General features: G+C 62.8%; 2 protein-coding genes across 4 annotated transcripts; both read left to right on the top strand.

The window, feature by feature from the left end:
* The first annotated feature begins 705 nt into the window (after window positions 1–705).
* NDUFS8 (NADH:ubiquinone oxidoreductase core subunit S8) lies at window positions 706–4,745 on the top strand. Of its 3 annotated transcripts, none has more exons than XM_086385346.1 (7): window positions 706–757; window positions 1,678–1,741; window positions 1,827–1,877; window positions 2,442–2,531; window positions 2,629–2,801; window positions 4,348–4,476; window positions 4,560–4,745. In XM_086385346.1, the coding sequence occupies exons 2-7, from the start codon at window positions 1,678–1,680 to the stop codon at window positions 4,689–4,691; spliced, it is 639 nt and encodes a 212-aa protein (XP_086241472.1). In that variant the 5' UTR covers window positions 706–757; the 3' UTR covers window positions 4,692–4,745. The 3 variants fall into 3 exon arrangements, with proteins under 3 accessions (XP_086241472.1, XP_086241473.1, XP_086241471.1); XM_086385347.1 differs by having other exon boundaries at window positions 706–856; XM_086385345.1 differs by having other exon boundaries at window positions 706–1,185.
* Window positions 4,746–7,683: 2,938 nt separating this feature from the next.
* On the top strand, window positions 7,684–19,422 carry TCIRG1 (T cell immune regulator 1, ATPase H+ transporting V0 subunit a3). The gene is made up of 20 exons (XM_086385340.1): window positions 7,684–7,770; window positions 10,015–10,135; window positions 10,503–10,581; window positions 11,654–11,874; window positions 11,961–12,046; window positions 12,310–12,436; window positions 12,526–12,608; window positions 12,729–12,822; window positions 12,904–13,116; window positions 13,788–13,932; window positions 16,379–16,518; window positions 16,620–16,777; window positions 16,855–16,945; window positions 17,429–17,547; window positions 17,642–17,855; window positions 18,201–18,326; window positions 18,426–18,530; window positions 18,605–18,722; window positions 18,877–19,054; window positions 19,138–19,422. Exons 2-20 carry the CDS (start codon window positions 10,019–10,021, stop codon window positions 19,214–19,216), a joined length of 2,493 nt encoding a protein of 830 aa, XP_086241466.1. The 5' UTR covers window positions 7,684–7,770; window positions 10,015–10,018; the 3' UTR covers window positions 19,217–19,422.
* Window positions 19,423–20,863: the final 1,441 nt, after the last annotated feature.

Below are 20,863 nucleotides of genomic sequence, written 5' to 3'. Positions count from 1 at the left end.
GGCATAGAGCAAGCACAGCTAGAGCAAGCACAGCTATGATGGCAAAGCGTCTGCCTGCAGTGCGGGAGACCCAGGTTCGATCGCTGGGTCGGGAAGATCCCCTGGAGAAGGCAATGGCAACCCACTCCAGTATTCTTGCCTGGAGAATACCATGGACGGAGGAGCCTGGAGGGCTCCAAAGTGAAAGCGAAAGTCGCTCAGTCGTGTCCGACTCTTTGTGACCCCATGGACTATACAGTCCATGGAATTCTCCAGGCCAGAATACCAGAGTGGGTAGCCTTTTCCTTCTCCAGATCTTTCCAACCCAGGGATTGAACACAGGTCTCCCGCATTGCAGGCGGATTCTGTACTAGCTGAGCCACAAGAGAAGCCCAAAACCCTACCAAAGCCCAGCAATGGTGCGGAATCACCGTTATCGCCGGAACCCCGCTGGGGCGCAGCGTGTCTCCCTCTACCCGGAGGGCCCGGTCAGATGGGAGATGCACCCTGAAACCACGCCTCGGATGTCCCGCCCCTAAGGGTTCGGGAGTCCCGGCTCCTTCGCCCTTTCAGCGCCTGCTCCTTCCTAGCCAATCGGGAAGAAGATTTTTTTTTATCCCGCCTCCTTCGGCTGCATCGCCAGCCAATCAGACCACGCCATGGAGAGTCAGCAAGGAAATGGCGAAGCCAGCCGGCCCAATGGCAGCTTCCCGGGAGGCAGGCCCCGCCTCTCGGCGGACGGGCTGCGCTGCACCGGACGGAGCGGCCGCGCTTCAAGGTGGGTGATGCGCTCTCAGCCCTTAAGGCCGCGTCTAGGCAGCGCGGCGTCTGGGGGCGCGGGTGCGGCCCCCGTGGGCCCTGCCGGCTCCGCGCCCAGGTTTCACCTCAGCCTGCTCAGCACGCGCGGCCGCCGTGTCCTTGGGCGTGCAGCCGGGGGCGGGGGTGACCGATACGCCGGCGGCCTCCAGGGCGCATGCGCTGCCGGCTCCGTGGGGTCAGAGGTCGGGAGGAAAGTCAAGGAAGGAGCCGGGTTGGGCACCTGGCCCTGAAGTCAGCGGTCGAAAGAAATGGGCCCACCAGAGGTCGCAGGTCACGGGAAGGGCACTTTGTGGCTCTGGCCAAGTGCCGGGCTCTGGGCTAAACATGTGGCCTCTTCGAGCCCCCCTCCATCCCCGTGACCCCTTATCACAGATGAGAAAACCCAAGGTCATTCGGCAGGCAGGGAGGCAGTTCCAGAAGGACCTTGATGCGGGGGGCGGGGGAGAGGAATTTGATCTTGAGGGTTATTTAAGCCTTTAAGGGGTTCCAGCAGGGAAAGGCTGGGGGGTGTAAAGGGTGAGGTTTGGCCTGGGTTCACATCAGGAACCCCCCCTTCAGTGTGCGACTTTGGGCAAGTCACTTAACATGACTGAGCATCTCATCTGTGACCCCTAGCACTGTGCCTGGCACGGCGAGCTCTCAATAAATGCTGGTGGCGGTTGGCAGTGTTACCTGGGTCAGGTTGGAGGTTGAGAGGGGTAGCTCCTGGGAACAGGAAGGCCATCTGCGCCTCTGACAGGGATGAGGGTGAGCAGGGGACAAGATGCCACAGTGGCACTGGGGTCAAAGGTCAGGGCACCTGCCGTGCTGGAGTTTCATGTGGGGAGGACCACACCTGTCTGGGACCCACCTGTGCCTGCCTCTTTTCACACCCCACAGATGCGCTGCCTGACCATGCCCATGCTGCTTCGGGCCCTGGCCCAGGCCCAGGCCGCACGTGCAGGTAGGACCAAGGGCACCTTTCCTGGGTGTGGGGGCCCAGCCTCCCGGCATGAGGTCACATTTGCACGGCATAACCCTTCTTGCAGGGCATGCAAGTGTCCGCGGCCTCCACAGCAGCGCAGTGGCAGCCACCTACAGTGAGTCCCGGGATTTCTGAGCCTCAGGCTTGGTGATCATGGTCCTGCCGGGGGCAGGGGAGAAGGCCTGGGTTCTCATCCTGGCTTTGCTGGGGGCTCCCCCTCTTGGAGCCTGAGTTTCCCCTCTGTAAAATGAAGCGGGTGATCAGATGATTCATGGGGGTGGGGTCTGTTATTGCAGGGCGTAGGTTGGGGGTGGTCCTTCCCTGTGGCTATACATGTGATCTCAGACCCTCCCTGCGTGGGACAAGGAGGGGGCTGCCAGGTGTGAGCCCTGGGAGCCTGTACCTCCTCCTCAGGACCCAAGCACCCAAGCCTCACCTGCGTTCCCTCCGGGCCTGGATGGCCTCACAGGGTTAGGGAGAAGCAGGCCAGGACTGCCCCTGGCCGGAGGCCAGCCTCGAGGGTTGCTTGCTGAGGCAAGGGGCATTTGGTGAATGAACAAGCCCCCCGGGGTCCCAGCTCTTACATCTAGGAGGCCAGGCCTCGTCTCCTGAGCTGGAGTCCTTGAAGAGGGCCTGTGCGTGGCCCCTGCCATGGCCTCTCTGCCCGCCTCCCCTGCAGAATATGTGAACCTGCGGGAGCCCTCGATGGACATGAAGTCGGTGACTGACCGGGCAGCACAGACCCTGCTGTGGACCGAGCTCATCCGAGGTGGGCCCGGGGGATGGGAGGCTTGAGGCAGGCTCAGGGGGGATAGAGATGTGTGAGGGAGGAGGGGCCCCCCCCACCGTGCCTGTGCCGCCCCCAGGCCTGGGCATGACCCTGAGCTACCTGTTCCGTGAGCCCGCCACCATCAACTACCCGTTTGAGAAGGGCCCGCTGAGTCCGCGCTTCCGCGGGGAGCACGCACTGCGCCGTTACCCGTCCGGGGAGGAGCGCTGCATCGCCTGCAAGCTCTGTGAGGCTGTCTGCCCGGCCCAGGTACGCGCGGACCCCGGCTGACTGCCACCCTGACCCCGGCTGCTGGGAGGGGGAGGCCGCAGTCTGCTGCAGAGAGAGTAGTGGGCAGCCCTGGGTCCCGATTCTCAACCCCCTGCTGGATGTGTGTCCCCAGGGAAGTCCCCTCCCACTCTGAGCCACTTGCCCCGTGATAGGAACTGTGAGGCCTTGTTGCCGGAGCCAACTCAGAGGTGGTGAGTCAACGGAGGGAAGCTTCCAGTCCTGAGCAGACCATGGACACACTTGGGTACTGCCCTTGGGGGTCTGGTCGTGAGTGTGAGAGCCAGGCCGGAGCCACGAGGCGCCACTTGAAGGTCTCCACTTTGACGTGGGCGGCAGCAGTGTCAGAAGCCCTGCCTACACATGTGCCCTTCACAGGGCCAGACCCGGGGACACTCGGACCACAGCAGGGCACTCTCTGCCCCTGGCTGCAGCTCCTTTGAGCCCCTGGCATTTGGTTCTGTCAGAGGGTCCCGCATGGACTGCCGAGAGTCACGGCCTGTGGGTGCAGAAACAGACAAAGTGGGGGCACTCAGGTGGTGGATGTGCCCGGCAGGTACCCAGCAGGCACAGGGGTTCTGACTGTCCACACAGCGTCCCCCTCCCAGCGGTTGCTCCAGCCACGTCTCTGTGACTCAGGACGGCTCCCGTCTGAGTCCTGGCTCGTCTCCTTCACCACTCCCAGGTTCTGCAGCCCATGGGCTGTGGCCTTGCGGTCCCCAGTCTCTGGAACATGTAGGAGCCCCCCCCCCCCAAAATAACAGTGGCATCCAGGCAGTGAGTGCCAACCATAGACCAGCACTGTGCCAAACTCATGACCTCTCTGCAACAACTCTAGGTTGGACAAGGTTATTATCCCCATTTTTGTAGAGGAGGAAACTGAGGCACAAAGAGAGAGGCTACTAGCCAAAGGTCCCACCGTGAGCGGTGGGCCTTACACTCCTGGGGATGTCTCAGGGCCGTGGCTACATCCCTTTGAAGGTCCTCGCCTCTGGGGAAGCCCTGGGCCACCCCTTCCTTCGGCTGGTGCCAGGCTGCCCCCCGGGAACTGAGAGTTAAGGACCTGTGTTTGAGTCTGGGCTCTGCCCCTCGTTTACTCGGTGGCTTTGGGAAGGCTCTCCACCTTTCTGAGCTCCAGTTTTTTCATCCATTAAATGGAGATAACTAGGTGTAGTTGGGAGGGTTGTTCAACATATGGTCCGCAGAGAGTGGGCATTATTTACAGGGTGAGACCCCCCAGACTGCAGGTGCCCTGGTGTGCCAGGCAGGCAGCAGCCCTCTCCTCGTGGGACTCCCATTCTCAGGCAGGAGGGGCTGGCAGATAGCAAATGAGAGTGTCAGCTCGGGCAGGCACACAGAGGCTGAAGTCATGGCTGTGCCAGGTGGCCTCTTAGGAGGGGAGTCAGGAAAGGCCCACGAGGTGGAGAGTGGACGACAGAGGGGCCTCTCTGTAGGCCCATGTGGGGCTGGATCCTGTGCCAGGGCCCAGGGCGGCTGGCAGGTGACAGTCCCCTGTGCCACTGCCCAGGCCATCACCATCGAGGCTGAGCCGCGGGCCGATGGCAGCCGCCGGACCACGCGCTATGACATCGACATGACCAAGTGCATCTACTGCGGCTTCTGCCAGGAGGCCTGCCCCGTGGACGCCATCGTGGAGGTGAGCGGGGCCCCGCGGTGGGGGAGGCGGGGGCGGGGGCTCCTGGGCGGGGCCTGACAACTGCGCCTGCGCCCCGCCCGCAGGGCCCCAACTTCGAGTTCTCCACCGAGACGCACGAGGAGCTGCTGTACAACAAGGAGAAGCTGCTCAACAACGGGGACAAGTGGGAGGCTGAGATCGCTGCCAACATCCAGGCCGACTACCTTTACCGATGACCGGCCGACCCGCGGCCCCTCCTGCCCAATAAAAAGCTCTGACTTCCCCCACCACCTCTGTCATGCATCTGCTGTCTGAGCCGGGACCATCTGCAGCCTGTGGATTCTTCCGGTGGATCAGATTCTTGGACCGAGTTGCCTTACCTGTGCGACCCGCTGGGCCCCGCCCACAGCAGCCTGCGGCCCATAGGTCTTCCTGGGCATGTTTCGCAAAGGCTTAGCTGAAGGTCAACTCAGGCCACTGTTTGCATAATCCTGAGTGATCAGTTGGGGAGGCCCGGGCCTGTCCTCTCCTGAGGACCACCCACAGCTGAGACTCTCGAGAACCTAGAGCCTGCTGAGAAAGGGGGCTCTCCAGGAATAAGTTGGGCAAAGTCTCCTTTGCCCAAGTGCAGACAGAAGTACATCAAGAAGCAGGAACTTGGATAGGCCAGGGCATCCTTGCCAGGGGCAGGGTGGGGGAAGCCTGCTGTGGGGTAACAGTCACGAGGGAATGACACAAGCACTGCTGCCCGTGAGCTGGCTTTGCCTGTCCTCCAGCCACATCCCTTTTCCTCCCCAAGTTCCGCAGGGCAGACTGCTGGCGTGGCCTGTGCTGCTCCGACTTCCTGCTTTGTAGCCCCAGCAAAGCGATGTGGTTCCTTCTGGGGCCACACGCAAGCCCAGTGGCAGTAGAATAGCCCCAACAACCCCTTCTGACTCCGTGCTGAGCGGTGTGAGAGCATTTCAGTTCATTCTCAGCAGTGAGGAAGCTGGCTTAGAGAGGTGAAGTGACTTGCTCAGGGTCACACAGCATGCACCTTGAGGGAAAAACTGAGGTCTGAGAGATCTCAAGAATTCCCTTCATCATTTCCAAAAGTGCTTTTTTACAAAACACTAATCTCCCCAGATGCTTCTTAGAAGGGGGAGGGTGTTCTTTGGATCGGTAAATGTAGGAAGTGCCCCAAGGGGCCTCTCCCTTCTGGGACAGGCTCTGCCCAGCGTATTCAAGGCTCTGAGAAGGCCTGCAGCAGAGAAGCCCAGACTTTGCCTAACTCACTCCTGGAGAGCCCCCTTTCTCAGATCACCTGCTGACATCTGGGCCTGCTTACCAGGCCCTGCTGGGCCATCTCCCAGGACCTGTGTGGTCCATTGGCCAAGGTTTTGGGGCCCTTATAATCCATAAAGTGGCTCAGAAGTAAGAAGTACAGGACCGGAAAGGAATACTTGAGCCCTGGGAGTGTCCGTGAGTCCAGCACTGCTAGTGCTGGCGGCTGCTGGGAGCAGGAACTCCAAAAAACAGGCCAGCTGTCAGAGGCAGGCTTGAATATCCTAAAGCACTTCTAGTTTTGCTTTTATCAGACATACTCAGTGTTAGACGCTTGACATGGAGTCTATCTGTACACAGGAAAATTGTTCAGTCACTGTCGTGTCCAACTCTGACTCCATGCACTCCAGCACACCAGGCTTCCCTGTCTTTCACCATCTCCCGGAGTCTGCTTAAACTCGTGTCCATTCAGTTGATGATGCCATCCAACCATTTTGCCCTCTGTTGCCCCCTTCACCCGCCCTCAATCTTTTCCAGCATTGGGGTCTTTTCTAATGAGTTGGCTCTTTGCATCAGGTGGCCAAAGTACTGGAGCTTCAGCATCAGTGCTTCCGATGAATATTCAGGGTTGATTTCCTTTAGGATTGAATGGTTTGATCTTACTGTCCAAGGGACTCTCAAGAGTCTTCTCTAGCACCACAGATGAGCCTGTCCAGCTCCTGACTTAATTCCTTCCCTTACTGCTGGGTCAGCTCTAAGGCCATTTTGAAACATGTTAAGAGTTCCAGTTTGCCCTGCATGGGAAGCACTGACCTGAGGCCCCCAGTGGTACTCAGTTCAGTTGTGTTGAAGTTTCTCCTTGAAAGTAGCCCTACCAGAAGTGTCCCCATTCTTCTGAAGACACCCTGGCTGTGACTCAGTTTCCAGCCCCCAGCTCTGGGGCTCCATTTGCCCACCCCTCAGAGGCCCCTGGGCTTCCCTTGTAGCTCAGTTGGGAAAGAATCTACCTGCAATGCAGGAGACCCAGATTCGATTCCTAGGTTGGGAAGATCCCCTGGAGAAGGGAATGGCAACCCACTCCAGTATTCTTGCCTGGAGAAGCTCATGGACAGAGGAGCCTGGCGGGCTACAGTCCATGGGGTCACAGGAGTTGGACACCACTAAACCACCACCACCACCACCACCACCAGAGGCCCTTCCTCTGCCGTGGGGGTTCAAGGATCACCAGAGCTGACCCACTGGGTAGTCTTGGCCAGTCCAAAGTGCAGGCAGCTGGACAGTGGTGACCCACAGGCTGGGACCGGATATGCTGCATGAAGCTAATAGGAGTAAGGACCCAGGGACAAGTCCAGCCACCGGAGGAGCGAGAGTGAGGGCAGAGCACTGCCCAGTGTCTGCGGCTGCAGTCTGCTGCCTGGCCCTCGGCGTCCTGCTGCTACTGAGGGAAGAGGCCCAGAGAAGGGCAGCTGCCCACCCAAGGGCCCAGAGCACTGGGCTTGGAGTCCAGGCGGGTGCTCAGAAACAGGAAGAGAGCAGCACCTGTGTGACTACAACCTCACTCGAGGGGAGGGGTCCCAGAGGTGGGGACACGTGGGTCTCGGGCCCCAGGTCTGAGCCTATTGAGGGTCCCGTCAGCCACAGGCCCAGGTGGTGGAAGTCCCGCCAGGTAGCCCCTGGGCCTGGGCTGAGCACGTCCCCACATCCCAGCCTTGTAGACGTGCACGGTGGGCGCCAGTGTCTGCCCTGGGGTCTGGGCCTCCTCGCCCGGGTTAGGCGGCTCAAGGCTCCGAACGGTTTCCCACCCGCGGGGCGAGGAAGCGAGGGCCCAGCCGGAGGCCTGCCTCCCACCCGCCCTCCTGCCAGGGCTCCTGCACCGGCTCCAGGACTCCGGGGGCAGGTCCAGGGCGGCCCGGGGGCGGGGCTTCCCTGGCTCCGCCCCTCCCGGCCCCGCCCGTCGGGAAAAGTGAGTTGCGTGGGCGCCGCGGAGGCAGCGAGAAGTTGAGCCAGGAGATCCGAGCGTAGCCGAGCAGTGCCGCGTGAGGCCGACCCGGGGTGAGTGCCCCAGCGGGGGCTACAGGGCCCCCCGTTCTGCCTGCCGCCCTCGCTTCCCTCCGCCCCGGAAGGGAGTCTTGGCGCCCCGACCCGTGTGGATCAGTAGAGGCAGCTCAGTCCGCAGGCCCGCGGGTGTCAGCCCTTGTTGGGGGTTCGGGGCTGGGGGTGCACGGACGCGACTCAGAGGAGGAAGGGGAGGAGAATGGGGGGTGTTAACAGCCTGTGACCCCCCTGTGGCCTGGCTGCCGGGCCAGGCTGTGCTCAGAGCTTTCTCTGCTGCATCTTCCTGGGAGGGAGGGACCCATTCTACAGGTGCGGAAACTGAGGCCCAACCCAACTAGGAAGAGGCAGAACTAGAAGAGAGCGCAGACCCTCGCCTGCAGCGCGGCTCATCGCGGCGAGCCAGGGGCTCAGAGGAGAGGTGTCCGGAGGAGCTGGCCTTAGCCTCCAGCCTCCCAAGGGAGAAAGAGGCGAGGGGCACAAAGTGACTAGTCTGGACCCTGAAGGACCTGGGCCCCTTCATTTGCTCTGTAAATGTCGCGGGGTGTGGGTCCTGGCTCAGGCAGCGGCCAGGGTAGAGGAGGGGGAGGGGATGAGCCGGTGGAGGGCTGAAACGCCAGGGGAGGGGTCTGACCAGGTCTCTGGACTCCTGTGCTTGACCACCCAAGGGAAGGGCCATGCCCCGGGGCCCTGAGAGACAGGTACCAGGCAGGACTGGTCACAGCAGCTGTCCAGGACTGCTGCCCGCCAGGATCCCGGATCTAGCTCCCTGCAACCCCTCATTTGGCCAGCCCCACCTTTCAGGGTGCCTGGGGCAAGGAACAACCCTCCCCCTGAGAACACACGTTGGGCCAGAACTTCCAAACCTGCAGCCGGGGCTCCTGCCTGGCTTGGCCACCTGCTGACCCGTCTATAAAACAGGGGTGCAGTGCCCCCTCCCCCAAGGCCTGCTGTTAGTTTTAAATGAGGTAGTGGAGGTGAGGAGGTACATGTGGACCCTGGTTATTTTTATCTCCCCACCAGGTTCTGCCTCTGCTTGGTGGCCAAGTCCCGTTCACCCAAAGAGGAAGTGGAGGCCCAGAGAGGGTGGGAGAGTCCCCCAAGGACACACAGCTAACCCCAGCTTGGGCAGGGCTCAGACCCTCTGTCCCTGGGCCGCCCACCCACTCTCCCCTATTCAGGGCCCCCAGCTAATTCTCGCCATTCTCTCCAGCTGGGGAAGGGGCTGCCTTTCCTATTTACTCTTAAGTTAATCAGACCCAGGGGAGGAAGTGACCTGCTAGGTGGCTCCAGCCCAGGCAGCGGGCGGGGCGCTCTGGCGCCAAACGTTCACCCTCAGCGGGGCCCTCACCCAGCGGTGCCCCTTCCCCCCATCAATGGGAGAGCTAAGGAAATGGAGTCCCACAGAGGGGCTGGGGGCCAGCCCCGGGCCCCCAGGGCAGTGGCCATGGAGCCCTGGCCTGTGAGCTGGGCGTCCACAGGGCCCATCGGAGGCCAGGGGAGCCTCCGCCGCGCTGACGTTGGAGCAGAACCCCCGCCAGGCCCTTCCTGCCCTTCGGTTTCCATAGTTTCACTTTTGGTGGTTTCGACACCTGGAGGACTCCTCCCGGGGCTGCGGCGGGACTGCCCAGGCCCCAGGGGAAGGTCCTCCTCGCTCAGAGGCCCTGCCCGTCCCCTGTGTCCTCCCCGAGGCCCAGGGGTGGCCCCCACCCCCTCAGCACACAGATGCCACAGGGAAGAGGCAGGCTCCGACTGCCCGAGGGGCCAGGCCAGACCTCAGCCCCGTGTCCTTGTCATGAGTGCTCCCTGGGCTGGAAAGGCGAGGGCTCCAGCTCGCCTCGGCAGGTCAGGAGGCCAGCACTGGAGGTGGCCTTTGACCTGGGGCCCTGAAGAGGTGAGGGCAGGTCACGGAGAGGGGACGACAGGAGGTGGGGCCAGGTGTGAGAAGAGCCAGTGTTGCTAGGAGCCGCCAGGGCAGGGGGTGCAAGGGTCTCAGACAACTCAGACCCAGCTGGGAAGGAGCTTGTTGTTGGACTCTGGGTCCGGCCGAGGGGTCAGCTGCGCTGCCTACTTCCAGTGTGACCTCAGCACCCCGCCGAGCTGCCCTGGGCCTCAGTTTTCCCATCTGTCAGATGGGGTGGTGACAGACCTTGCGGGACCATAGGAGCACGGAGTCCCTAGCTGGTGGGCAGCTGCCTGTTTCCTGCCTCCTGGCCTGAGCCCCCATGCCTGCCCGCCCCGCAGGACCATGGGCTCCATGTTCCGGAGCGAGGAGGTGGCACTGGTCCAGCTCTTCCTGCCCACAGCTGCCGCCTACACCTGCGTGAGCCAGCTCGGGGAGCTGGGCCTGGTGGAGTTCAGGGATGTGAGTGGGGCCGGGATGCGGGTGGGGGGAGGCCTCGTCCCTGGGCGTCCCAGAGGGTGGACCATCGCCCTCTATTGATCCCCGGCCCAGCTTGCGTCCCGGGGGCCTCTGCCACTGGGTGCTCTGTTCTCAGGAAGGCTGTCTTTACTCATGCCTGCCCCAGCCTGGGTTTAGCCAGGCCTCAGCCCTGGTCCACACAGCGTCTAGTTGTCTTCACTTGGGCATAGGAGGGTCATGGTGTGGTCAGCACCTTTTGGAAGAGGCAAAGGCCTCCCCCAAATGGCCTAAGGAGAGCCAGCCTGGCCCTTGTGGGGGAACTCCTTGGCCCCCCGGCCTGGAATCCTGACCCTTCCATGCACAACCACAGCTCAACGCCTCAGTGAGTGCCTTCCAGAGACGCTTCGTGGTGGATGTTCGGCGCTGTGAAGAGTTGGAGAAGACCTTCAGTGAGTTGGCCCTAGGCCCACGCACCCCAGGCAAACTTCCTAGAGGAGGTGCCAGCAGAGCTTGGTCTGAAAGGAAGAGTCCCAGGCACCTAGTTGGAAGGCAGAGAAGGGAGAGCCAGGCCAGGGCAGCTGGGATCTGTGGGGTGTTCTTGAGTGAGCTGAGCTGATGCCCAGGCCAAGGTTTGGATGAGCCCTTAGTGCCGAGTGAGGACTTGGAACATCATTCTGCACGTGCTGAGAGCCACCCGTAGGTCTCTAAGCAGGAGAGAAACATGGACAGAACTTTCTCCGCTGTAGGTGGACTGGGGTGAGCAGAGGCCACCAATCTTGGCTTGGTGCCCCAAGGAGTAGCTTCTACTTGGACCTGGGCAAGAAGGACCCCTGCCCTGGGTTGTGTTCCAGAAACCCCTCCCAGGAGGACCCGGCACTGTGGGAGGATAGAGCATGTCTGGTTAACGGTTAGCTTGCCTGATGGGTTTTAAGTAGTCAGGCAGGTCCTCCGTGGGCCTGCATGCAAGCTGCCGTCCGAGGCCCTGCAGCGCTAGGCCGCCTGCTGGAAGCCACTGTGGGACCCAGGCCAGGGGCTGGGGATGGACGGAGGGCAGCCCAGAAGAGCCTCGGACGGGGAAGCAGAGTAAGCACACAGGGGTGGAGGTTTATCCTGAGGTTTTTCTGGGGTCTTGGACTCAGTGAGTCAGTTGGCTGGTGGCTAGGGGAATTTGAGGTGACATTTAGAATCCCCTAGATGTTAGCCAGCCCTTGGCTGTGTGTGTGTGCTCGGTGGCTCTGTTGTGTCTGACTCTTTGTGACCCCATGGACTGCAGCCCACCAGGCTCCTCTGTCCGTGGAATTCTCCAGGAAAGATTACTGGAGTGGGTTGCCATTTCCTTCTCCAGGGGATCTTTCCAACCCAGGGATCGAACCCGGGTGTCCTGTGTCTGTTGAACTGGCAGGCAGAATTCTTTGCCTGATGAACCGCTGGGGAAGCCCTCCAGCCCTTGGCTAGTGGTGGCCATTAGCTGGTGGCGGCCCCTGAGCGGCGCCCCCTGACACCCTTCCCCTCCGCACCCAGCCTTCCTGCAGGAGGAGGTGCGGCGGGCTGGGCTGATGCTGCCTCTGCCCGAGGCGGGGCTGCCGGCGCCCCCGCCCCGCGACCTTCTGCGCATCCAGGAGGAGACTGACCGCCTGGCTCAGGAGCTCCGGGACGTGCGGGGCAACCAGCAGGCCCTGCGGGCCCAGTGGCACCAGCTGCAGCTCCACTCTGCCGTGCTGGGCCAGGGCCACAGTCCCCCGGTGAGTGTAGCTCCCTGGGCAGGGGCACGGGGCGGGGGTGCGGGGCCCCCCCTGGGCTGGGTCTCACGGGGCCTCTTGGCTCCTAGTCGGTGGCCACTCACACCGATGGGCCCTCGGAAAGGACCCCCCTGCTCCAGGCCCCCGGAGGGCCGCACCAGGACCTGAGGGTCAAGTAAGTGAGGGGCAGCTTGGCGCTCTTTCCAGCCCAGTGCGGACTCCTTGTTCAGTACTCCCTCAGACTGCCCCTTGCTGCCTCCTCCCTTGGGCCTGGGATTCCCCTCTGCCCGACAGGTTTCTCCCCTCCTGGAGTGTGCCGGGTGGGCTCCTGCCCTCCCCGTGGGGGTGAGGGGTGGTGTGCCTGGCCGGGATGGGGAGGCAGGGTGGAGGGGAGGGGAGGTCGGCGCAGCCCCTGCCCAGCCCCGCCTGGTCCCGCAGCTTCGTGGCCGGTGCGGTGGAACCCCACAAGGCCGCGGCCCTGGAGCGCCTGCTCTGGAGGGCCTGCCGCGGCTTCCTCATCGCCAGCTTCCGGGAGACGGAACAGCAGCTGGAGGACCCAGTGACGGTGCGCGGGTGCGGGCCGGGGGCGGCTTGGGTGGGAGTGCGGCCCTCCGGGCGCAGGGACTGCAGGGTGACCTGGGCGCCCCTCCGCAGGGTGAGCCTGCCACGTGGATGACCTTCCTCATCTCCTACTGGGGCGGGCAGATAGGGCAGAAGATCCGCAAGATCACTGACTGGTGAGCCCCCCAGGGCCCTGGATGTCCCCTCCACCCCACACCAAGCCTGCGCCGTCCTCCACACTCCCGCGCACGTGGCCTGGACCCCAGGCACCTGCTCACCGCCCCGCTCCCTGCCAGCTTCCACTGCCATGTCTTCCCGTTTGCGGAGGAGGAGGCAGCCCGGCATGCAGCCCTGCAGCAGCTGCAACAGCAGAGCCAGGAGCTGCAGGAGGTGGGTGCCCGCAGCCAGGGTGGACCTCCGGCCGCCACCCCCGCGGCCCACTGCCGCCCTGATCACCTGCTCCGGCCGCAGGTCCTGGGGGAGACGGAGCGCTTCCTGAGCCAGGTGCTGGGCCGCGTGCAGAGGCTGCTGCCGCCCTGGCAAGTGCAGATCCGCAAGATGAAGGCCGTGTACCTGGCCCTCAACCAGTGCAGCGTGAGCTCCACGCACAGGTGCCTCATCGCCGAGGCCTGGTGTGCCACGCGTGACCTGCCCACCCTGCAGCAGGCCCTGCAGGACAGCTCGGTGAGCGGGGCCCTCCCGCCCACCCACGCTGCCAGGCAGGGGCTCCTCCTCACAACACACTGCCCATTCCCAGTGCCACAGGTGCCCTGCCTTTGCTGGGGCTCACCCTCCTCCAGGGAGTCCTCCATGATGGCTCTGGCTCAGCAAGCCCTCTCCCCACCCCCACTTCCCCCAAGGCCCTGGGATGGGCCGTTGTACCCTGCGGGCCATGCTGGGTGTTGTTAGAACCACGTTCAGATCCGGGTTCTGCAGGCCCCAGCCCTGCGACCTTGGGCTGACTGGAGGGAGCCTTGGGCTCATCTGTGAAATGGGTGTGCCGACCCTGCCTCCCGGGGGTGGCCACTGTAGGCAAGGTCACTGGTGGCAACCAGGGGCTCCTTCTCCCCAGCCACCTGGATGGGGAGAAGCATGCTTGTTTCCCAAGTGACTTCTGGGCCAGTCTCTGGCTGTCTCTAAAGCCCCCTGAACAGGGGGCAGGTGGGGCTGGTCGTCTGGTTTCACAGGGAGAGAAGGGGCTGCCCCGGGTCCCTGGGCTGCCACCCAGTGAATCCCCACAGTGCTCTGCCTCTCCAGCTCTGCCTGGCTTGGGGTGGGGTGGGGTGGTCCGAGGCCCCTGGAGGCCCCTGCAATCAGCCTTCTCTGTTTGTCTGTCTGCCTCCCGGGTGCCCCAGAGCGAGGCAGGTGTGAGCGCCGTGGTTCACTGCATCCCCTGCCGGGACATGCCCCCCACGCTCATCCGTACCAACCGCTTCACGGCCAGCTTCCAGGGCATTGTGGACGCCTATGGTGTGGGCCGCTACCAGGAGGTCAACCCGGGTGAGAGTCGCCACCTCCCGCAGCCCCGGCCTTCAGGAGGGTCAGCTGCTGCCCTGGGTGGAAGGCTGGCAGGGCTGCATCTCCACGCTGGGGCTGCCCCAGCCTCCTGGGATGAGAGACGCCCTGCTTCTCATGCTCTCGGGGGGAGCCCGGGGTCTTCGAGTTTACCCCCAACAAACCCCACCTTGTTACACATACAAGGGAGCCAGCCAAGTTGTGCAAAGAACAACAGCTTTGCAGTAGGAGTGGCCTGGGTTTGAGATCCTACTTGCTTACCTTGAGTTTTTTAGCTTCTCTGAGCCTCAGTTTCCTCATCTGTAAAATGGAGATAACGGTTCAGCTCTGAGCAGTCTTGGGAAGATGAATGATCACCAAAGGTTGCAAACCAGTGGCCCACGAGGCCAGAATCAGTCTGCTGTTTATGTTTTGTTTGGCCACGTTGTCCAGACACGTTGAAAGGTTTGAGTTGGGTCAGGTTTTCCCAAAAGCAGACCCTGAGGTGGGGTCTCTGGTGCAAGTGGTCTCTTAAGAGAGGTGTTCCTGGGAGAAACCAGTAAGGGACCTCAGGGGATGGGGAGGCGTGTGGGGAAGGGAGGGCTGAGCAGGACCAGTCCTGGGTGAAGTCCGGCCACACTGGAGTGTGTCTGTCTCAAGGCTGACAAGCAGGGCTTCCACACCCGGCGCCCTCAGCTGTCAGCCAGCCCTGACGGGTGGGCAGTGAGGCCATCAGCTCCTGGCACATCCTGGGTGCTCACCAGCCTGGAGACGCTGCTGCTCAGAGAGTGGTGCATCTGGCAGGGGCCCACACACAGCTGTCGAGGGCCCCGTGCCACCCGGGCAGAGCGTCTGCTGCAGGCACCAGGGCTTAAAGTGGGAGTTTTGGCAAAAGTCTGTCTTTTCCCAAGACTTTGGCAAAAAGTAAGAGATTTGGCAGCATGGTGCCCACCCCCAGGAGACTGGAGCTGGGTGCGGCCGCCCCTCCCGTTTGGGTCCATCCTGGGGCCAGCGGGCACTGGCTCCCTCCCTCCCTGGCCCCAGCCACCTTCCTGAGCCCCGTGGGACCTGGCCTGTCACCTGCCCTGTCGCTCTCCTTCCAGACAGCACTCCCCCTGAGGCAGGCTGGCTTCCATGTGCCCAGGGGCCCAGGGGCCCCGGTGTCGCTGGGTGAGGGCTGCAGGGCGTCTCCATGTGATCCTGGAGGAGGGGTCTGGGCGTGAAGCGTGAGGAGGGCCCTTTCACGAGGGGGACTTAGTCCGAGGCCGGGGAGGGGTCCTGCTTCACCCGGTGGGCAAGAGAAAGGGTTAGGGGCCCCCAAGGTGGTACGAGCAGGACCTGAGGGCAGAGTCTGGGGCTATGTGGACCGAGGCCCGGATCTCGTGTCCTCTGGGGCCTGCTGGCCCTCCAGGATAGCACCTGGGAGCTTGATGTGCGCTCTCCCCGACACACACTTCGCCTGCCCGTAGTTCCTCTGCGTTGGCAGGTGGCAGTCTGCTTGGAGCAGCCTGATCCCCAGATATCCACAGCTGCTGATGTGCCCCCAGCTCTCAGCAATAGCTCCGCAGGGTATTCATTTGCTCGGGCTGCCGTAACAGAGCATCCCCGATGGGGTGGCTTCAACACTGGGTATTTATCGTATCTCCGTTCCCGAGGCTGGGAACCTGAGGTCAGGGTGTTAGGGCTGGTTCCTCCTGAGAGCTTGAGGGGTCTTCTGTTCAGGCCTCTCTCCTTGGCTGGGAGGCAGCCGTCTTCACGTTCGCATGGCCTTCTCCAGTGTCTGTGTCTAAGGTCCAAATTCACCCATTTTATAAGGACAGCAGTCATATTCAATTAGGACCCACGCAAATGACCTCATTTTCACTTGGTTACATCTGTAAAGATTGTATCTCCAAATGAGGTCACTTTCTAAGGACCTGGGGGGTTAGGACTCCAACCTACCTTTGAGGGGGCGAGGGGCACAATTTGACCCATAACTGGGATGTGCATTAGGATCCTAACATCTATGAGAAATTTTCCCCACTTGCTAAAGGGAAGCTGAGGCCCCAAAGACTGAGTGACCAAGTTGGCCTTCTGGAACTTGCTATGGGCCAGCCAGGACTTCACTGGACTCTCTGTGCTTCTCCTTAAAGCTCTTCTCATAAATAATAGCTAGAACTAATGAGTTTATATTGCTTATTTATGGCCTGCTGTCTCATTTTTAATAGCCCCAGAAAGTAGTAGTAGTATTATCTCCATTTTGCCCATGGGGAGCTGGAGGTTCAGAGAGGTTAAGAGGCTAGCCAAAGGTTGCACAGCTAGTAGACGGCTGGCTCTTGCATGCAGGCAAGCGGTATGGCATCCCTGCCTGGCAAACACCACCTTTGTGTCTCCTGTGGCCCTGGGCCCTGGCTCGGGGGCCCCTCTGCGGGGCCGGGGTCATGGCTGACTGCGTGGCCCTCTCTGCCCACAGCACCCTACACCATCATCACCTTCCCCTTCCTCTTTGCTGTCATGTTCGGTGACGTGGGCCACGGGCTGCTCATGTTCCTCTTCGCCCTGGCCATGGTGCTGGCCGAGAACCAGCCGGCTGTGAAGTCAGCGCAGAACGAGGTGAGGAGTGGCGGGGGGCTGGGGGTGGGGGTGGGGGGAGAAGCGGGGGTGCAGGCACAGCCGGGGCCCGGGGCCAGCTCTCACTACACCCACACCCCCAGATCTGGAGGACCTTCTTCGGGGGCCGCTACCTGCTGCTGCTCATGGGCCTGTTCTCCGTCTACACTGGCTTCATTTACAATGAGTGCTTCAGCCGTGCCACGGCCATCTTCCCCTCGGGCTGGAGCGTGGCGGCCATGGCCAACCAGTCCGGCTGGAGGTGAGGCCCGGCTGCTCCCCTACTCCAGCCCCGAGGCCCCTGGGCCCCTGACCACCCCCTCCCCACTCTTGTCACAGCGATGCCTTCCTGGCCCAGCACCAGCTGCTTGCCCTGGACCCCAACGTCACTGGCGTCTTCCTGGGACCCTACCCCTTTGGCATTGACCCTGTGAGTCCTGGCCATCCGTCTGGGTGGTGCGGGCGGGAGGGTGGGTTTGGGCTCCCCGCTCAGGGCCCCTAAGACCAGGGCCTGCCTGGCAGGGCCCACACTGCAGCCATTTGAAAAGCAGAGACGTGAGTCCTGCTAAGGGCAGTGTTCTGTAGCCCTCTCTGCGCCGCCAGGCAGGCACCGTTCTGAGGCCTTGTTGAAATGATTTTGTGTCCAGTCCTTGTGACAACTCAACCGAGTGCATGTCAGTGCAGTCTCCCCATTTCACAGATGAGGAAGCTGAGGGTACATGCCCAGAGTTGCCTGGCCAGAAAGAACTGGGGTAGGGGCCCAGGCTGTGCTCTTAACCATGCCACTGTGCTGCTCCTCATCTGGTGGGTGACGGATTGTGCAGGGGGCCCTGGAGGGGCACACACGGGCCGATGAGAGTGACTCGGGTGGGGCGGCCCCTTCGTGACCCCCCCGGCCCTTCTGCTTCCCCAGGTCTGGAGCCTGGCCGTCAACCACCTGAGCTTCCTCAACTCCTTCAAGATGAAGATGTCCATCATCCTGGGGGTCACCCACATGACCTTTGGGGTGGTCCTGGGAGTCTTCAACCACGTGTGAGGGCCGGGGTCCTGGGGTTGAGGGGCTGAGCAGGGCCAGAGTGGCCTGGTGACCCGGCTCCCCACTACTTCGCCCCCGTCCCTGCCCTAGGCACTTCGGCCAGTGGCACCGGCTGCTGCTGGAGACCCTCCCCGAGCTGGTCTTCCTGCTGGGGCTGTTCGGCTACCTGGTCTTCCTGGTCGTCTACAAGTGGCTGAGCTTCACGGCCGCCAGCGCTGCCACGGCCCCCAGCATCCTGATCCACTTCATCAACATGTTCCTCTTCTCGCGCAGCCGCACCAACAAGCCGCTCTTCCAGGGGCAGGTGGGCGGGGCCGGAGCCGGTGGGTGGGATGTGGAAGGGTTGGTGGGCGGGGCCTTGGGCAGGGCCAGGTGGGCCCACTCCCACCACGGGGCCCCGCCCCTTGGCTTCAGGATCCTGATCTGGAAAGCGGGATGCAGACCTGAGGCCGTGAGACGAGGAGGGAGGTCCAAGGACCAGCAGAGATGGTCCAGCAGAAGGGGGCTGGAAGCCTAGGGTGCCACCCTCCCGGAACTCCGTGTGGGGTGGCGTCCCTGCTCCGTGAGGGGCCCCGGCGGAGAAGTGGGGGGCAGGCTCCCTGGGCCCCGGGAGCCGCGTGGCGCCCTGACTCCCGCCCCTCCCTCGCAGGAGGTGGTGCAGTCCACCCTGGTGGTCCTGGCCCTGGCCACGGTGCCTGTGCTGCTGCTGGGCACTCCCCTGTTCCTGCGCCGGAGGCACCAGCGTCGCCAGTCTTCCCGGAGGCGGCAACCGCTGGTAGGGGCAGGGGAGGCGTGCGGGGTGGGTGCGGAGGGTCCCGTCCGGGCTGTGAGAGCCCACCCTGGCCCGTGGGTCTGCTAATGCTCCCACCTCCAGGATGAGGACAAGGCCGGGCTCCTGGGCCAGCCCAACGTGTCTGTGGCCAGTCAGAACTGTGATGAGGAGAAGGCCGGATGCCTCGGGGACCAAGAGGAGGAAGAGGTGGGTGTGGGGACTCCCTGGGTGGCGGGAGGCTGGCGGCCTGGCTTGCCCCTCACTGCTGCTCGTTCCCCTAGTTTGTCCTGTCCGAGGTGTTCATGCACCAGGCCATCCACACCATCGAGTTCTGCCTCGGCTGCATCTCCAACACGGCCTCCTACCTGCGCCTCTGGGCCCTAAGCCTGGCCCACGCCCGTGAGTCCCAGCGCCTGCCCCCACACATCTCCCATTGCTTCCCAGTGTCCCTGTCTGGAAAGAGGGGGTGGTGGGGAGGTCCCCTGCTGACCTTTGTGGAGGATGGGCTTAGGGACGCCCGGGCGGTTCCCACCGCTCCCTCCCTCACCTGCAGAACTGTCGGAGGTCCTGTGGGCCATGGTGATGCGAGTTGGCTTGGGCCTGGGCGGCGAGATGGGCGTGGAGGCCGTGGTGCTGGTCCCCGTCTTTGCCGCCTTCGCCGTGATGACCGTGGCCATCCTGCTGGTGATGGAGGGGCTCTCGGCCTTCCTGCACGCGCTGCGGCTGCACTGGTGAGAGGCCGCGGGCTGGTGTGGGCAGCACGGGGGGCGGGTCGTGGGCAGGGGTCCTCTCACCAGCTCTCCTCGTCCCCCAGGGTGGAGTTCCAGAACAAGTTCTACTCGGGCTCCGGCTACAAGCTGAGCCCCTTCACCTTTGCCGTGGAGGATGAGTAATGCCCACGACCTGCCCTTACCGTGCCAAGCAGGAAACAAATTCTGAGGCGGCGGACTTCCTGGTGGTTCAGCAGTTATGACCTCATGCTTCCAGTACAGGGATGGTGCTTCCGATACAGTTTGATCCCTGGTCAGGGAACTAAGATCCCACATGACACACGGTGCGACTGAGTTCAAAAAACAATAAAGATGAAGAAGGCCTAGGACCCGTGCCTTGGTCTTGTGTGAGAGGCAGGGCCTGGGAGGCTGGTGTGCAGGAGCCTGGGCTCTCGCTGGGCTGGTCTTTCCTGGGGAGCCTCTCCTGGTTTGAGGGACACCATCCCAGCCTGTGTCTCTCTGAGGTCTGTCTGTGCAGCTGAAGCTGGTGTGGGGTGTGGAGGTGGGAGGCACTGATCTAGGATCTGGGGCCTTAAGATGTCAGCAGAGGCCCGAGAAGCGCATCTGCAGGACCCCCAGACTCGGGAGCGGGGAAGAGGGCAGAACTAGGACAGAGGACCTATGTGTCCAGCGCATTTTAGCTCAGGATGACTGTTGTCCCAGGCTGGACCAGGGGCAGTGAGTGAGCTCTCCAGCCTTGGAGTTATACAAACTGTAGGAGGATGTCTGGAATACTTGGGGTGTGGAGGGAGGTGCTTGGCATGAACTGGCCAGATTCTCATGTCCTTGTGCTGGCACTGGCCACTGGCCCTCACGATGCCCTGGAGCAGAGAGCAGCCTGGGGCGTTGAGTGTGACCCGCATCACACAGGGGGCAGTGTGTCGCTCCATGGGGGATGGCAGGCCACACCCGAGGCCACCTTCCTGCAGACGTGGGCAGAGGCTGTCCAGGGTACCCCGAGCGTTGCCCAAGGCTCTGAGGGTCAAAACAGGGCTGAACCAGACCCCACGCCCTGCCTCCCTTCCTGTCCCCAGAGGCCACCATCTTCCCCATCCCTCCCCTGGTGGGCAGTCCTGCCGCCTGGCCATCCAGCTGCTAGGGGGAAGGTGGCACCCTGTGGGTGTCTCTGACCTGGGTCCCACCACCGGCTGGGGGGCAGAGCCAGTGCTTGCCAGCGGCCTCACACTCTCCTGCCCAGGAGCTGCCAAGCAGTTCTTCCGGCTGCAGGCCCCAGGAACAAAGGCTGCCTTGAAGGCAGAGATGCCCTGGGCACAGCGAGTTGGGAGGAGGCCCCACCACTGTGGCTCCATCTGGCCAGCTGCTGGGAGGAGGAGCCTGTCCCTCCAGAGTCCAGGGCTGCCCCAGCTCTGGGCCCCCTGACACTGGGCTGCAGCCCACAGGCCTGGCAGAGAGTTGGATCCAAGAAAGAGCAGCTTCTGGTTAGGAACAGAGGGCAGCGGGTATCTCAGGACCTGGACCAAGCCCAGGACTCCGAGCCTCACCTTCCTGGGGAGCAGAGCTGAGTGCTCACAGGTGGGGCAGGTGCTCAGCGCCGAGAGCTGGCATGTTTGTGGGGAGGGAGATGTGAGCTCGGGGAGAGGCTGGCTGCACGGACAGCTGGCAGCTTGGCTGAGAGCACTGGGCACTGTGGGACTAGCACGCACAGGGCTGTGGGGGCGGGCACCCTGGGGCTGGAGATCACCCTTAGGAGACACGTAGGGATGGGGCGGAGGGGCACCCGGGGCTGGAGGTCACCCTCAGGAGACGCAG

Source organism: Bos grunniens, chromosome 29 (assembly GCF_055505025.1).
Source record: "Bos grunniens cultivar Pamir isolate PY7600 chromosome 29, Bosgru_T2T1.0, whole genome shotgun sequence".
In the NCBI taxonomy this organism is placed as follows: domain Eukaryota; kingdom Metazoa; phylum Chordata; class Mammalia; order Artiodactyla; family Bovidae; genus Bos; species Bos grunniens.
Note: the sequence above shows the minus strand (reverse complement) of the source record. Positions and strands in the feature narration are given on the sequence as shown.

What these genes read in the sequence shown, in the direction of transcription:
- TCIRG1 (XM_086385340.1), top strand. Translation starts at nt 10,019, where the DNA reads ATGGGCTCCATGTTCCGGAGCGAGGAGGTGGCACTGGTCCAGCTCTTC. An exon ending in ATCCGCAAGATCACTGACTG is followed by an intron (nt 12,609 to 12,728) that starts GTGAGCCCCCCA and finishes GCTCCCTGCCAG; the next exon opens with CTTCCACTGCCATGTCTTCC. An exon ending in GCCAACCAGTCCGGCTGGAG is followed by an intron (nt 16,778 to 16,854) that starts GTGAGGCCCGGC and finishes CTCTTGTCACAG; the next exon opens with CGATGCCTTCCTGGCCCAGC.
- NDUFS8 (XM_086385345.1), top strand. Translation starts at nt 1,123, where the DNA reads ATGTGGCCTCTTCGAGCCCCCCTCCATCCCCGTGACCCCTTATCACAG. An exon ending in CACAGATGAGAAAACCCAAG is followed by an intron (nt 1,186 to 1,677) that starts GTCATTCGGCAG and finishes CACACCCCACAG; the next exon opens with ATGCGCTGCCTGACCATGCC. An exon ending in GTGGACCGAGCTCATCCGAG is followed by an intron (nt 2,532 to 2,628) that starts GTGGGCCCGGGG and finishes TGCCGCCCCCAG; the next exon opens with GCCTGGGCATGACCCTGAGC.